Raw genomic sequence first — 15,902 nt, 5'->3', positions numbered from 1 at the left:
TCTGCAATTGTGGGTTGTATTAGAGAGGGGAGGGAGGAGGAATATAGGAGCTTGATTACCAACTTTGTGGAGTGGTGTCATCTTTACCATCTCCAGCTTAACACCAGCAAGACCAAAGAAATTATCTTTGAGTTTCGAAGGAATAAGTCTCCGCTGAACCCTGTTTCCATCCAGGGTGAGGACATAAAGGGCGTACATTCCTACAAGTACTTATGGGTACACCTGGATGATAAGCTGGAGTGGTCTGGTAACACTGATGCCCTGTACAAGAAAGGTCAGAGCCAACTCTATTTTCTTAGGAGACTCAGGTCCTTTAGTGTGTGTGGAACAATGCTACACGTTTTTTATGAATCAGTGGTGGCGGCGGCCATCTTCTACGCTGTGGTGTGCTGGGGCAGCAGCATCATGACAAAAGATGCAAATAGGCTCAATAAACTCATCAAGAAGGCTCGCACTGTGCTGGGGATGAGCCTTGACCCCATGGAGGTGGTGGCTGAGAGGAGAATGCTGACCAAGCTCACAGCCATCATGAACAACACCTCTCATCCGCTTCATGGGACTGTTACTGGGCAGCGGAGCACATTTAGCAATAGACTGCTCCAGCTACGGTGTTCAAGGGAACGTTTCCAAAAGTCTTTCCTCCCGACGGCTGTCAGGGTGTATAACGCTGCCCTAGGCTAGGACTGTTAGCCCTTCATTTGCTCCTCTATGGACAGCATGTTTACTCCATTGTACTTTTTGGACAATCAGTCTGTATAAACCTATGCACATTTTGCACATATTTTATTGTTTTTACAGTGACTATGATCAGCACATTTTGCACACACCTATGTATTTATTTATTTTGTTTGTCTTTGGTTTTATAACTATTCTGATGTCTGTTTTTGCTTGTCTTGGGCTGGACTGCTGTAACACATCAATTTCCTTACGGGATTAATAAAGTATTATCTATCTATCACATAAATTAGTCTTTAGTTGAACACCTTTCTTGGTTAGAACCTTTAACAGTTCTTCCTACTCTGTTGTTGGAGAGTGTAGGTTACTTAAGAAATGCAATAGTTGAAACCACCTTCGTGTTTTAGAATTTAAAATATTTAAAGAGTTCACATGAGCAAGATAGACTCAATGGCTTCACATTTGTAACAGGTATTATTTATTAGACCGCATTATATTTTGTCCATGTTATATTCAATTGCAAAGTATAGAGAAAAGTGTTTCTCATTAGTCTCTCAGGTGTAGTATATAAATAGAACAGAAGACAAGACAATAGGCAGTAATACAATAAAATTAACAGTGTAAACAACAGTAAGGTGCCAGTGCAAAAGTATACAAACAGGACAAAACAAAGCAAAAGTAATTTGGCGAACAGTGCAAAAATAATACGGCAATTAATAAATAGTACAACTTCTGTACTACTGCGCTTTTCATCCTTTAAAGCGCTTTGAGAAGCCACCTTTAAAGGCGCTATATAAAATAAAGTTTTATTATTATTATTATTGTTATTATTATTATTATTATTATTATTATTATTATTATTGCTACAGTTTTAAGTACAATTTTAGCTTACATTCAGTTGTCATGTATGTAGTGGTGTAGGAGTACAGTCGTTGTGGGTGCAGGAAGAAGTGAGGAGAGATCATAGTATGATGGGATTGAGTGGGGGCGTCACCAATTTGACGGCTCTGGGGAAGAAGCTATTTGGGAGTCTAGTTGTGTGCGACTGGAGCGTCCGGAAACTTCTACCAGATGGTAGGGGGACAAACAAGTTATGACTGACGTGAATGGGGTCAGACATAATTTTGGGGGCTTTGTGTTGTAGATTTCCTGGATGGATGGTAAAGCACTGCCGATGATGTGTTGGGCAGTTCTGACCACCCACTGCAGTGCCTTACGGTAGGATGCGGTGCAGCTGCCATACCAGACTGTGATGCAATTGGTCAGTATGCTCTCCACGGTACATCTGTAGAAGTTGGTGAGGATCTGTGGATGCAAGCGTATTTCATATATAGTTTTATATATGTATTTTATATATGGTTGTAGAATTAAAAGGTTTTGTTTCCAAATGCAGGTGTGTACAGTACATACCAAACTTATAACAAGCCACCGCAAACTAGTGGGACAACACTTTAAAGAAATGAAAATCAAAACAGATATTAGAGGAATATCTTTATCAGTAGTGTGAAAAGAATTTGATTGGTCATAGTGATCTCATTTAATTCAGCAGCACCAGAAGTTTGAACTCCCACTTGGGTTTATTTAAGTTATGAGCAAGAATGTCATTTTTTCTAAAGTTAAGTCCTGTGCTTGATTTTCTGCTGCTATCAGAGTCTTGTGCAAGACCCTGTAGAGCCAAAGAACACTAGAAGGGAGATCAAGTGTTCAGTCTCCAAGATATCTTGAAGAGGCACTGAGAACATTTTCAAGGCTTGATTTTAAGCAGTACTGTCATACCGCAGTATTCATAAACACAAAATTCAATTATTCAGCACTGTAATTCTATTTTTTTTTCAACCACATCAGAAGCTTAATCAAAAATATATTTTTGCAGTACCGAGTAATATAAGATGTGTGGCATGTCAGAAAGACATCACAGCAGAGAGACCCTGATTCTGTGACTCTTGCATCAGGCTGAATATAGGAAGCTGGTTGCCATGGAGTGGGTAGTTGTTCCTAACAATGCCTCTAAGGGCTGCAAAGCCCATTACAAATCAAGTTAAAGCAATAACATTAAACAGGGAGGGGAAAATAGATAAAAATATCACAAACACAGTGTGAAAAATGGAGCATGTTTGAAATCAAGCTGAATTTGACACAGGAGCTCTTGACAATTCCTTCAGTCTATCCCTTCAGGGCCTTGTTGTGAGCAGATACATAGCTGTTTAAATCACTCCAACATGAGGTGATGTTCCTTTTTTAAACATTTTTCTATTTGATTAAATGAATATTCAATTCATGTTCAAATAAAATTTAAACAAAAGTAATTAAAAATTAAATTCAATTTATTTTTATATTTAGCACTGTTTATATTCCTTCGCCTTCCTGTTTCGACGTCTTCTAAGACTATAGACCCCGGAAATCAGGAAGGTAGTGTGGCCTTCCTAAGGAAACATGCAGGCAGCACTGTGATGCCATAGAACTGACTGATATATCTGAAAAGTCCACCAAGAAATGTTATTTCCTGAAAACTTGTTGATAAGCCTTAACCACAAGCAGAAATATAAGTGTTACCACAGATTTCTGGAGTAAATGGAAAGGGCTTCAGAAACTAACTAACCTGAGCTGCTCAGGGGTTCTGCAGCAGAGAATGTGTTGCCAAGTGGCTTATGGTTCAAGCCCCAGCTCTGCCACAGACTTGCTTTGTTTCATCCTAAATAAGTTACATAACCTTATTGTGCTCTTGGCTTTGATCATTAAGTAAAACTAAGGTCCTATTTTGACTGGCTATTTGTCTGCACTTGTTAATACATATTTCCCATCCCAGTCTCCATGTAAGAGGGTTTCAATGTATCTGAAATATGTTTGGTACCAAAATATGTTTGGTACTGCTTGTTACATAGTTTTCTCATCTTTCGTTGTTTTGAGTTATAATAAATTAGGATGACAGAGACAGAGAAAAAGGGTTCTTAAAATATTATGCCCCCATTCAGTAAAATACAGATAAACCTACTGTAATAGATGAGGAACTATAATAATTCTGTTATAAGCAACTTGAATTTACATATTAACAGAACTGTTCAGTGCCGATTGACTGGTTTCACAAATTTGGGCCTGAAGATCTCCCCCAATTTTCATTAGATTTGTTTAAAATGATGCTTTTAATTCTTTAATAAAATTAAAGCAGATTGAAGAAGACAGTATATTCATTCATCATCATATTTAATTTACATTATTCCTATCAAATTCCCGCTACAATACCCAACACAATAATGTTATGATAATAAGTTTCATCTGCAGTAGTGAACAATATTCCTCAAAGTACTGGAAAGTTTTAAGTTGCATTACCATATCTTAAAGAAATGCAATTTGTCTTTTCTCTTGAGGGTCTTTAAGACATGGATTCCAGACCTTCAGCTTCATGGAGCCCAATTGAAGAAATTCTATTTAAGCCAATTAGATAACAGGATTTTTTGTTTTCTGCTCCAAAGGGCTGGATCTCCCTTCAGATGGCCTAAGCATTTCAGAAACAGTGGAAATTTCAAGGAAAGTCAATCATTCTTGGCCCCCCGACACACTATAAACTTTTATCTATGTGGAATAATTTCCTCTCACTGCTGGGTTCTCAGCCCTTTGCCTCCCCACCCTGGTCTACAAGAGATGTTCGTACTCAAGGTGACATCTGTTATGGTCTGAGTTTTCGGCAGTTGTTGTATTAGTATGACACTGTGTTTAATTTGTGTTTTCACTGGTTGCCATGGTGAGAGGAGATTGTAAGAAATCGAGTCAGATTAGGCTCGTGCTTACAGTGATGCAGTATTCTGTCTTTTAATAAATTGTTATTTTTAGATGGCTCACATGTTAATGCTATACACTGCAATATATTTAATGAAATTGTCCCAGTAAATGCCCAAACCCTACAGAACTGGTTCCTTCAGAGAGCACGCTACATTACATTTTGGCGTCCCTGGGACGGCTATGGCAACATTACACGTTACACTGAAATTAGGATAGAGAACTAGGCAAACTGGATGATAGGCCTTTTTGGCATTGTAAATAATATCATAAAGGTGTCTCTCTGACTCAGGTTGCGTCCAGTAGCTATAGAAGCATGTTGCATCTCCTGACTTTGAATGAGGACTGAAACATTCCTAAAACACATTTGGTTTTATTCCATTTCATAAGTTTAATGTATAGCTAGGATACATCTGGATACTGCACAAACTGTGACAACACAGTCAAATGTTCTTTTCTTCAAAACCTGTTTAATTCGGTCCTTGCCCTATTTTGTCATGTGTGATCTCCTATTTCTGTGTTTTTGTATATTTATATACTTGTTTATAAATTTATATATTTGTTTTTGGTTGGTTGTCTTGAAAATTGATTAGAGAAATTGATAAAAAATAACTTAATATTTATAACTGAGGTCTAAGTCAATATGTTCCCCAGACATATAAAAATATTTGAAGGTTGCAATGCATGCAACATAGGAATAAAATCAGTGTCTTATTAATAACTTCATTTGAATGAAATAAAATGATATTTGAAAGAAGTTTGCTACAGTATGCACATGTACGGTAACTATGACATTGCTTTTAAGACGTACCAATAACTGAGGGTTACAGCTATTTTCTGCAGTTTAATAAAGGCAGTAATAAATCACATGATATTTATTGACACACATTTGGAAGAAACTGTTCAATTGAAAACAACCCCCAATTCTATAAGTGCCATAATTTCAAGGCTAAGAGGGAAGGCACTGAAATAGTGTAGCCCTTTCTAGTAGGACATTCCCACATCAGTCCATGTCAGGATCTATCATGGACTCCCTGTGGGTCCACGAGCAGGTTCTTGTACATCTCTGTGCTCCATTAAGTGAAATCTAAACATGTTGTCCTGAATTGGCACAGGAGCAGCAGACTAAGTGCAAGTTTTGTTTTATGAAAGTGACATATAAGACACTTGTATTTGGTGTTGAATTGCAAAAGTGAGGTCAGCTTCAAATAATACATAATTAATATTAAATAATATAACAATAAAATAGCATAGTCCTATCACAAGCAGTAAAACTGCCTATTTGCTCGTAAATAGGAGGACATTAAAATAATCCACCAACAAAAAAAAATGGAAGAAATGTTTCAATATATCATAAACAAATATCAGCACAGGATGACCTTCAAAACTATAAGATGTAAATTGATGAGCAGATACAATCAATAGGGAGTGCTCTGTCAAAATGTTTTAATCTGCTTGTTCTAAATAAGTCTAGCTATATCAACAAAGCTTATCTGCACTCTGGAAACAACAATGTGAGAGTCTATCTGTACTCTGGAAACAACAACTAATTCCTATTTCTGTAATTGTCACAATTTTGCATGAGCCCTATTGTGTGACCGTCAATAAAATACTTTTGACAGTCTTTCTCATATAGCAGACTGCAGCATCAGATTCAGCATGTGATGATATTTGCTGTTGATACTTATGAACATCGTGGGTGGCTCTGATGAATGTGTGCACACATGTGTGGGAGTGAGTGCGACCAGTTATCACTAGGTAAACCATTTGGTGTAGTCTGCTTTACATAACAAGAATCATGGTTCTGCACTGTCCTGGGCAAGAAGTTACGAGAATTTACTAGGTAGTTTCTTCTTCTAAAGACACTATCATTTTAAGTAACTTCTGCACTTCTGTTCACTTTTATTCAATTTTGAATCTTGTTTTCAGTTATCTAGGAGCCAAATTATCAGTGATATAAAACTGGTAACAAGAATAAGCCCTTCAGCTGTGACTATGTGTTGATTTTAGAGGCTGTGTCTGTTCTGAAGAATCACAATGAAACTGAAGGGAAATATAGGAAAAGTCCTAATATCGAAGAAATTATGGGTTCAACAAAAGAACAGCAGAACACAGAACAAAAATCAAAAAGGATCCCAAGATGCCTTACATATAAAAGGGGATCCATTTCAGCTGCAGCACCCGAAGAGATGATGGGTGAAAGCCACTATGAGCCAGTAGCTCCACCACTCAGCAGATCAGGTGGTGAAATGAGAAGTTACTTCACCAGCTGAATTAAGGGAAACCTTAAGGATGCCCAGACTGCACAAGGCTAGAGTAGATTTTAAATTGAACTCCAATTTTATGGAGCAATATGGTCTTGTAATGACAAGGTAGTCAGGACCTTGGTTAAGTGTCTTGTATGAACAAAGGCACCTTCTTCAGCACAGAGGCTCCTGTCTCCCAGTAGTCAGATCTCCAGTTAGTAATGAGATCTGACTACAAGGTGTTTTTTGTATTGTGTGAGCTCCTATTCTTTGCATGTGTATTTTTTTTGGTGATTGTAGCTACACAGCATTTTGGATACAAAAACAGTTGTCAAAAATACATACAAATATTTTTTTTGCTACAGTACTTCAGCTCTCCGCAATTTAAACTGTAAATAATTTCTGTTTACCAAAATGATCTTAGCACTACTATTAGTGATGAGTATCTTGCACACTTTTATTCTTCTATCATATTATTCTTCTTCTAGTCATCTTTCCACATTTTTTCACATATTTTTTCAATCCAACAGGATTCATTTGTATTAATTGGAGAAGTGATGTGTCTCTCAGTAACAATGCTTCAATTCAGACACAGTTGGCTAATGACATAGCCTAGATTTGAACCAGCTAAATTTCAGTCATTTCTGACACATAAACTATCAAAAGGCCTTTTCCACTTCTGTGGAAGTGTGTGGAACTTTTTTGCTATTTCAACCATGTGTGGTGGATTAGATGATTCTCCCAGTGATTACAGTTTTAGCAAACTGAGCCATGGAAATTCATTATCACGATACACTTCAGTTTAAGATACACTTCAGTGTTCAATTACATTACAGAGATGTAATTATGGAGGGTGTGGGTGTATTGATGCACTGGAATTAGTCCATATGTAATAGAGCCCAACACATTGAGCATGTTACTGAACTGACGACACTCCTATGAAACCTAGACAGGGTAGACTTTTCCTGCAGACAGAGATCAGGTCTTTTGGCATTGTGGATTTTGCTGGTGTTTAGGAAGTGGTTGTGAGTGCTCTAGAGAAGGGGTGTCATTATAAAATATAAAATACAGTGAACGTGGGTATCTAACTTCCTACCACTTACACTGCCTTCCAGAATTAATCATCCCTCTAGTTAAATAGGGCAGGCAATACAGTAGAATGAGATACAGTCTTCATATGAAGACAGTGTGTCTCACTTTGAAAACTTCTTATATTTACATGGTAATCATAATAACATTGTACAGAGCAAACACATGTAATTAATAACTAAATTCCAGAAAAAAGCACCACATTTGTTACCCCTCTAAGTAGTTATTTAAAAATTGAACAAAAACATATTCACAACATCATTCTGATGTTTGGAAGTACAATAGATTCCTCTAAAACTATACAGAGACCTCCAATGGTTTCCTGTTTCTCTGGTAATTCAACATTCAGTTCTATCATGCATCATCATGGTGAAGGTCTGAACACTTCGATCACTGACTTTAACAAGTTGAATGATGATTATAAAAAATCCACAAAAAGATTATTCTACCACCTTTTCACTGTAGCGTTTATTATTAAACATTAAGGGTTTAAGGAATAGTCGTTACCTTGCCAGGAATAGTTTACAAGCATAACTGGACACAATAACCTACTAAACAAGTGGTTTGCGAGGCAACAATTGGAAATGCAAAGTGTCAAACATCACCATCGAAGTCACCTTGATCATGAGATTAATAGCTGGGCTGCTAGGATGAATCTTCTTCTAAAGGAATAACCACAAAAAGAGGCAACTCAAGGTTGGCAAGCATCAGCATTTTGCTGAGCACAAAAAGATGAAGCTCATGTTGAGAAAACACATCTACTCACTGTGAAATATTGTTCAAGTTCAAGTTTGTTTTTAATTCCAGCCATACACAAGTATACAGAGGAGCGTGATATCGTTCTCCAAGTCTACAGCGCGAATACAGACAAGGCACTGACAAGACAATGCTATAGACATTTCTGACAGGGTACAGGGTACATAAAGTATAATGTGCATATTGCAATTTACTTTACAGGACTGTGCAAAGAATTGTGCAAAGAATACATCAGACAGTGTACCGCGATACCTTTTACCAGATGGTAGCAGGGCAAAGAGGTTCCAGGAGGGGTGGGAGGGATCGTCCACAATACTGAAGGCTTTGTGTGTGCAGTGTTTGTGGTAGATGTCCTGAATCGACGGAAGGGAGGCTCCTGCCATATTGACAATTTGTTGCAGGGGCTTGCGGTCTGAGGCCTTACAATTCCAAAACCAAACAGTGATGCAGTTTGTCAAGATGCTCTCGATGGTACCTCTATAGAATGTGAATAGTATGAGGGGGAGGTTTGCCCTTCTCAGTCACCATAGGAAGTGGAGACGTTGTTGTGCTTTTTCAGCTAGGGAGGTGGTGTCGATGGTCCAAGTGAGGGCATTTGTGATATGCACACCAAGAAACTTAGTACTTCTAGCTGTCTCCACAGGGGAGCTGTTGATGTGCAGTGGGGAGTGATCAGCATGGGCCCTCCTGAAGTCATTTATCATCTCTTTTGTCTTATCGACATTCAGAGACAGATTGTTGTTTAAGCCTTGTTGTTATTACTAATGAGGCCCACCACTGATGTGTCATCAGCATACTTGATGATGTAATTTGAACTGTGCTTAGCAGTGCAGTCATGAGTCATCAGCGTGAACAGGAGCAGGCTGAGTAAACAGCCCTAGGAGGTTCTGATGTTCAATATGGTGTAACTAGAGATGTGGTTTCCAATTCGGACTGTCTGAGGTCTCTTGGTCAGAAAGTCCAGAATGTTACAATGCGTGGCTCTGGACCCTATGCAGACAGCATAATCTGGAAGTAGGTGGAAAAGGACAACGGGGAGGAGACGAGGATCAGGGCAGGTTGACAAACGGGGGGGTGACCATGGTGAACTGGTGCTCGGGGAGTGTGACCATGGCAAACAAGTCCGAGGGAGTCCAGTGGGGAAATCCAGGGTGAAGTCTAAGAGTCCAAAACTGGGAAATCCAGATGAGACAAAAACAAGACAGTTAAAAAATGGAAGGAAATCTGGTACAGGGAGAGAGAATAAAAACAGGGATGACGTGTAACGAACAGTTTTTTCCGGGCCATATGCGGACGACACGATCCAGACTAGTGAAGACACAAGGGGAAAAATAATCATGCAGAAAAAGGGTCTGGAGACGGGGGGCGTGTCCATTCAGTGCAGGTGTCCAGGGGAAGTGAGTCCAGGCGAACAATCCATGTAGGAAATCCAAAAGAGTAATCCGAGACAAAGGGTAGAGTCCAAGGCCAGGGGATCCATCCAGGGAGTTAAAACACGAACCGGGTCGGAACCGGCGAGGGGAACCAGGAACTAGGAACAGAAAGTTAAAAGCATAACGGAGCCAGATGCAGCAAGACCCCGGACTCTCATGATGTGGACATCAATGAGGAACCAGGAGTGAGGTCCGCTTCTGGCTTTTAAGGGGGAACGGGAATAGGGATCAGGTGCAAACAATGGGAGGGAACGAGGAAGGGCTGGAGCTCCCTTAAGAGGAGGGGTTAGCGATCCTGACACGAGGCCTTAAATAAGGAGGGGCAGGATTGGATGCAGGTGCACATAATCAACTAAAATGTGAAAGAGCCAGAGCACCCTTAAGAGGAGGGATTACTATCATGACACAGAATCCAGTTGCAGAGGGAGGCATTGAGATTCAGCAAGCTCAGTTTTTCTATCAGTTTCTGGGGGATGATTGTGTTGAATGGTGAACTGAAGTCAATGAACAGTTTGAGGTGGAGTTTAAATTTTATTTAAATTCCATAAAGAACATGAAAAATGCTAAAGCAAGAAAAACGTTTGATCTATGTAAAAATATAACTTGGTTACATAAATATTTCTCTCATTTCCGCTGGCAGTTAATTGTTTTTTGTTCTGTTAATGTTTTCTTTTTTTCATCTGTATTTTCTCCTCTACTTGTATTTGTAAATTTGTTATAGTGTAACGAATACGCCCCTGCGCATAAAAGGGAGCTTGGCCGCCCGGGCCAACAGAGATTTAGGCCAGTTCCCTGTTGCGTGACGCCGGAGACCTGGGTTCGAACTGGGGTGGGAGCGGGGAGGGCACATGCCCTGAGAATCCCAATCCATTAAAATACATTCAATTAAAAAAAATGTTGACTTTTATACTTGACTAGATGATGTGATTTTCATGATGAAATTCAGTAATGCATTATTTAAGTTAAATCATTGGGCCTAATATTTATTTAAATCCTGCAGCCGGCAGAGGAATCCTACTTCGTTGGGCTCCTGAGCAAGGCCCTTAACCCCAACTGCTCCAAGGGCGCCGTACAATGGCAGACCCTACGCTCTGACCCCAGGCTCTCTCCCTATCTTTGTGTCTGTGTGTCTCATGGAGAGCAAGCTGGGGTATGCGAAAAGATAATTCCTAATGCAAGAAATTGTAAAGGGTTAATAAAATGATGTTATTATTATTATATTTAAAGTTTGAATACCGTTTTATTCAGAGACCTCAATGCTACCCCAAATTCAAGCAAAACTGAGTTTAGTTTTGAAAAGATAAGATAAGATCACTTTATTAGCCACATACAATTTCTTGCATTAGGAATTCGTCTTTTTGCATACCCCCGCTTGCTCTCCATGAGATACAGACACACAGATAGGGAGAGAATCTTGGGGTCAGAGCACCCCTGGAGCAGTAGACAATGATGTTGAGAAGGGAACTTCACCAAAATTGCTCTGGTTCCCAGCTATATAAATGTCTGCAAATATAAGTTGCTTTGGGTAAAAAAAAAAACAACAAATAATTGTAATTATAGCTAGAAAGGAAGGCACAGAGAAAATAAAATCACTTAATAGATGGAGGATGTTTAGGAAAATGCCCAAAGGATTTTTTATTATTTTTACTCCTGTTTATATGTGGAAGTTATACTTTTTGTGAGTGATAAGAGATGTCATCATTAGTGTTTACAAAGTCAGATAAAATAGAGGACCTGAAAATGTGCCACTAATTTACATAGTAATTGGAGAGGGGATATTCATAGAGCACAGATTAGAAAAAAGCTGCATGTCAGAGGATATCTGCTTGTTGTTGCAAGTCTTATAAAGAACATTAGACAGAACATCAGATAAAACCCTAAAAATAGCAACTACTTGATTCCCTGCTGTGGAAATGATTATGAAAAGAAAGAGGCTATTCTTTCAGCACAGATGTTTTTTAAAAGGTTAATGAGTTCTTTGAACTGTTTTATGTCCCATTTAATGGCTATATAGACTACTCCTTCCTGGAGTGGTAAGACTGAGGATTAAATCAGCCTCAGAATTGGCTGGCCAGATGAGCACAATTACAGAGTGATGTACAGTAGCATATCCTTTGTCTGCTGTTCAACAGATCATTTTAAGTACAGAATACAACTACTGCTCTTCATGTAGAGTTGACAAGTGGCTGTTGCTCCCAAGACTGGGCACTACACCCAAAAAGTATTCTACGGTACCATTTATGGCATCTTTAAACTAAATGTTCTGTAGTGAACTAAAACCTCTTCTGCAAAAAGTGACATAAGAGAGTCAAACTCTGAATGGCTTTGTGACTTTCAAAAACATTGACCCACTAATTTAAAGTGAGAAAACATAATAACACAAGCAATAAATGTTTCTTCTTAATAAAAAATTGTAGCAGTATATTTATTTCTTTAAACAACCAGTAAAGAAATTTTCACTTTATCCCAGTCAATAGTCAGTACAGTGCAGAGTATGGGTCTCGAACTAGCAAGAGGAATGAGAGAACGGTGAGTTCTGAAAACTCTGAAAACATTTAGACAATACTGCAAGATCACAGGTGCCTGGAAAATCTTGAGAGTCATGTTACATAGGAAGCTGAAGATAGTTCAGGTGGGTAGCTGCGTCAGCATGCGTAGGCTGCAAAGGAACAAGTAATAGGTTTATTCCATGCTGAAAGAAATAAAACACAACGTTTCGGCCGTGGAGCCTTCTTCAGGTGTGAGAAAGACAAGGCAGTAAGCAAAGGTAATGTAGCGGGAGAACAAAGGCTGGGAGAGAGGAGGAGTGAGAGGTGTGAAGTCAGAATAGGTTTAGAGAGGTGTGAAATGGAACTTCCAATGAATGGAGAAAATTTAGAAGAAAGTAGTCTGTCGTTTAGAGAAGGGGTAAGGTGTGATCCTAGCTGTAGTCCAGCCCTGGCAAAGTTAACCTTTTTCTTTTACAATTGCAGATACCACCTTACTGCAGCCTATAGGTGTACAGTTAATAATTTAATTTAAAATATATACTAATGTTATGAATTGGGAAAGGTGCAAGTTATAAGTTATATAAGAATCCATATATCTGATAAAGTCTGTACAGAGACTTTTCTGTAAACCATTGTTCTTGAATGTAGGTTATATGGAAGGGTGTTAACCTCAGCCAAATATCCCCCTATCCTTTATGAATCATGGCCTCCTAATACTCACCATGTATGAATTGGTTTCTTTACTCTGTTCTCCTCCCCAGTGATTGAATGCTGCTGCATTATCCAGGTGGGAGCTACACATTGTGCAGATGGTGGCGGAAGGGAGTCCCCATTACCCGTAAAACACTCTGAGTGAACTGTCCACAGAAGCACCATATAAGTGTAAGGAATTTTTATTGTATGTTGGAATTATCTGATCACCTTTAAATGAATGCACTGCATTTTCAAAAGGGAGTGGGACTAAGCTGGAGTGCTCCAGTCTCCACATTTCAAGCAATCATACAGCTCTCTTTTTTCGTTGTGTACTGCAATGTGTGCTGCCGTTGCACCCTGGAGGGCGAGGTTGTCTATACACCCAGTGTACAGCCTCTTTGTAGAAACCAAAAAACTGGCTTCTTCTAAGGATGCCCTTCTATTACAGCACCGTTCTATAAAACTTTAGCCGTGGTTCCAATTTAGGACAGGGACTTGAATGCTGCAGATGACCTTTTTCCTGGTACAGAATTTAGGATAATTCCAATTCTGCCTCCAGAAATCCTTACCATGGAATTTTCCACTTACATTTACTTCAATACCTGTATGTGGATCCCAGACAATAACTTTCTAAAACAGTTTCTAGTCTCCTGCCTGTCAGCACATTTTTACATATTTTTGGAGTCCCAGTGATGGATGAATAGCTGAAACAGGTTGTTTTGCGTTTGTCCTTTATTCCAAATACACACATTCCATGGTCACATTTAGAACTCTTGTTGGATTGTGACTCTTATCTGGGCGTCTCACAGCAGCAAAAATGGATCTGGTGGGCTGGTCTGACTGCTGCTAAAAAGTCCTGGCACTGAATTGGAAGCCTCTGCATTCTCTCCCCTGGCATCACAGGATCTGACCTGTCTTAATGTTACTTATATGGAGCTATCAGCTACTTTGATCCATGGTGCCAGTGGGGTCACACTGGGTCAAGGGGAATGCAGCTGCAGATCAGCGTCAAAGCCTTGTTGTAGGGTGGCTCTGGTATAGCTGTTAGATGGCATTTTAGGGGTCCTTAGGTGTTAAGTTTTTCAGTAGTGCTCCTCTCCAAACTAAAGTTGTTCACAAAAAGAAAGGATCGAGTAGAATCATTTCCAAAAGCACCAGTGCATTTTATTTTGAAGTCATCTCATCATTGCTGTATCCCATAGTACCCTGCACAGGCAATAAGTTCCCCTAATTTATCATATTTTCATTTTCACTTAAATTATCTTAGAGCTATCATGTGGTAATGCAGCAGCTGAGACATTACAAGCAATTTAAAGAACAAATATGACTACAGAATCCAAATCAAACTTTGCCTTGAGATTTTGAGAAGCTAATTATGCTCACAGAGAGAGACTGACAGCAAGTCTGTGCTTTAACAGATAGTGCTAAAACTAGGTGCTTGTGTAAATGATAAAAAATTATTCTACTTTGGTCTTGTAGCAAGAATTAGTGAGACTATTAAAACAACATTTGAAGCTGAGACAAGATGAATCCTGTCAGTCAGAATGACATTCCCTTTCACAGTACACAGGCCACGTTAGACAGAATGACTCATCACCTTCTAGAGGCTTTAAAGCAAAGCACAGTTCTTCAAAGTGACGCACGCACTGAGACACTTACTGCTGAAGTCCCGTCTGGGGGCCCAGTTTCTCCATGGCCGCTTCCTGATCCAGTGGAGCCGTCCAGACAAATCCATGGCCTCTCGAGGGGGAAGGGCAAATGCAGGGTAGATGTCCCTGTAACCCATGCGCATCACTCCACAAACAAAATCCCACTTTGCAAGTCCCTCATCTTTAGCCCCAGAGGAGGATGTCTTTTCTTTCTGTTTCAACTGACCTGCTGTTCATTCAGGTCTGGGCAGTCCAATCTCTCCTGCAGCTGTGACACTGTACCTGGCTGACTCCCCTCACGCTTCCCTCAGCTTCAATGTTTTATGCATGAGGTTGGGGACATAATTCCTTTTGCACTGAGAGGCTGGTACATTAATGAGCCTGCTCCTCTCCCCCCCAAGCCTGAGCACCAAGCCGCCTAGAAGGAACAGAAGCTGCAGATGATCATGATGTGGAAATGTGATCCCTGCCAGGCAGAAGCTGACAAAAGGCCAAAGCAAAACAGAGCTCCTTCCATCTCTGCTCTGCTGCCATCACTAGCATGAAGAAGGAATACCTTGCTCTAGCCCTCTAACTACAGTGATAGGAGCTGTCGCACTGTCCTTGTCTAATTCTGAAATTGAGTTTTAAAATTTCCACTAAAAAGTCAGGCTGTGTGATCTCCAGGGCATAAAACATTATCTATACTTAGGCTGGGAACATTGTAACACTTTGTCAAAACTTTATTACAGGAATATATTTAACCTACATTATAACAGAATTAGCTCCAGTTCTAATTCATGTTTCACTGTTGTTTTTTTTGCTTTGCTGTCACAAAATTGAAATATTGTTGAGTGAAAAAGGCCTGTGCAGTAGGTGTAGTCATTCTCATAGAGAAAAATGAGTCTGAAACGATGGCATCACTCAAAAAGCTTCCTGAAGACTATTCAGCACCGCCTCAAGGACTCCACTGTCTGGAACAAGGAATAAAAAGCAATTTGATTTATCTGCAGTGATCTGAACAGCACAGTTTTTATTTTCAGTGATTTGAGCAGCACAGTTTAATAGTGGTTAAAAGTGCTGCCTCACAGCTCCAGTGTCCTGTGTTTGATTCTGGAC

General features: G+C 39.5%; 1 protein-coding gene across 2 annotated transcripts in view; it reads right to left on the bottom strand.

The window, feature by feature from the left end:
* ripor2 (RHO family interacting cell polarization regulator 2) overlaps nt 1–15,266 on the bottom strand; it is a 98,581-nt gene extending 83,315 nt beyond the window's left edge. For both annotated transcript variants that reach the window (XM_015357240.2, XM_069195039.1), the window contains exon 1: nt 14,815–15,266. In XM_015357240.2, the coding sequence (XP_015212726.1) occupies nt 14,815–14,947 (133 nt within the window). In that variant the 5' untranslated portion in view covers nt 14,948–15,266. The remainder of the gene's footprint in view (nt 1–14,814) is intronic.
* Between the last annotated feature and the right edge of the window lie 636 nt (nt 15,267–15,902).

This window comes from Lepisosteus oculatus, chromosome 10 (genome assembly GCF_040954835.1).
Source record: "Lepisosteus oculatus isolate fLepOcu1 chromosome 10, fLepOcu1.hap2, whole genome shotgun sequence".
NCBI lineage: Eukaryota > Metazoa > Chordata > Actinopteri > Semionotiformes > Lepisosteidae > Lepisosteus > Lepisosteus oculatus.
This window is presented reverse-complemented; position numbering and strand designations above follow the sequence as displayed.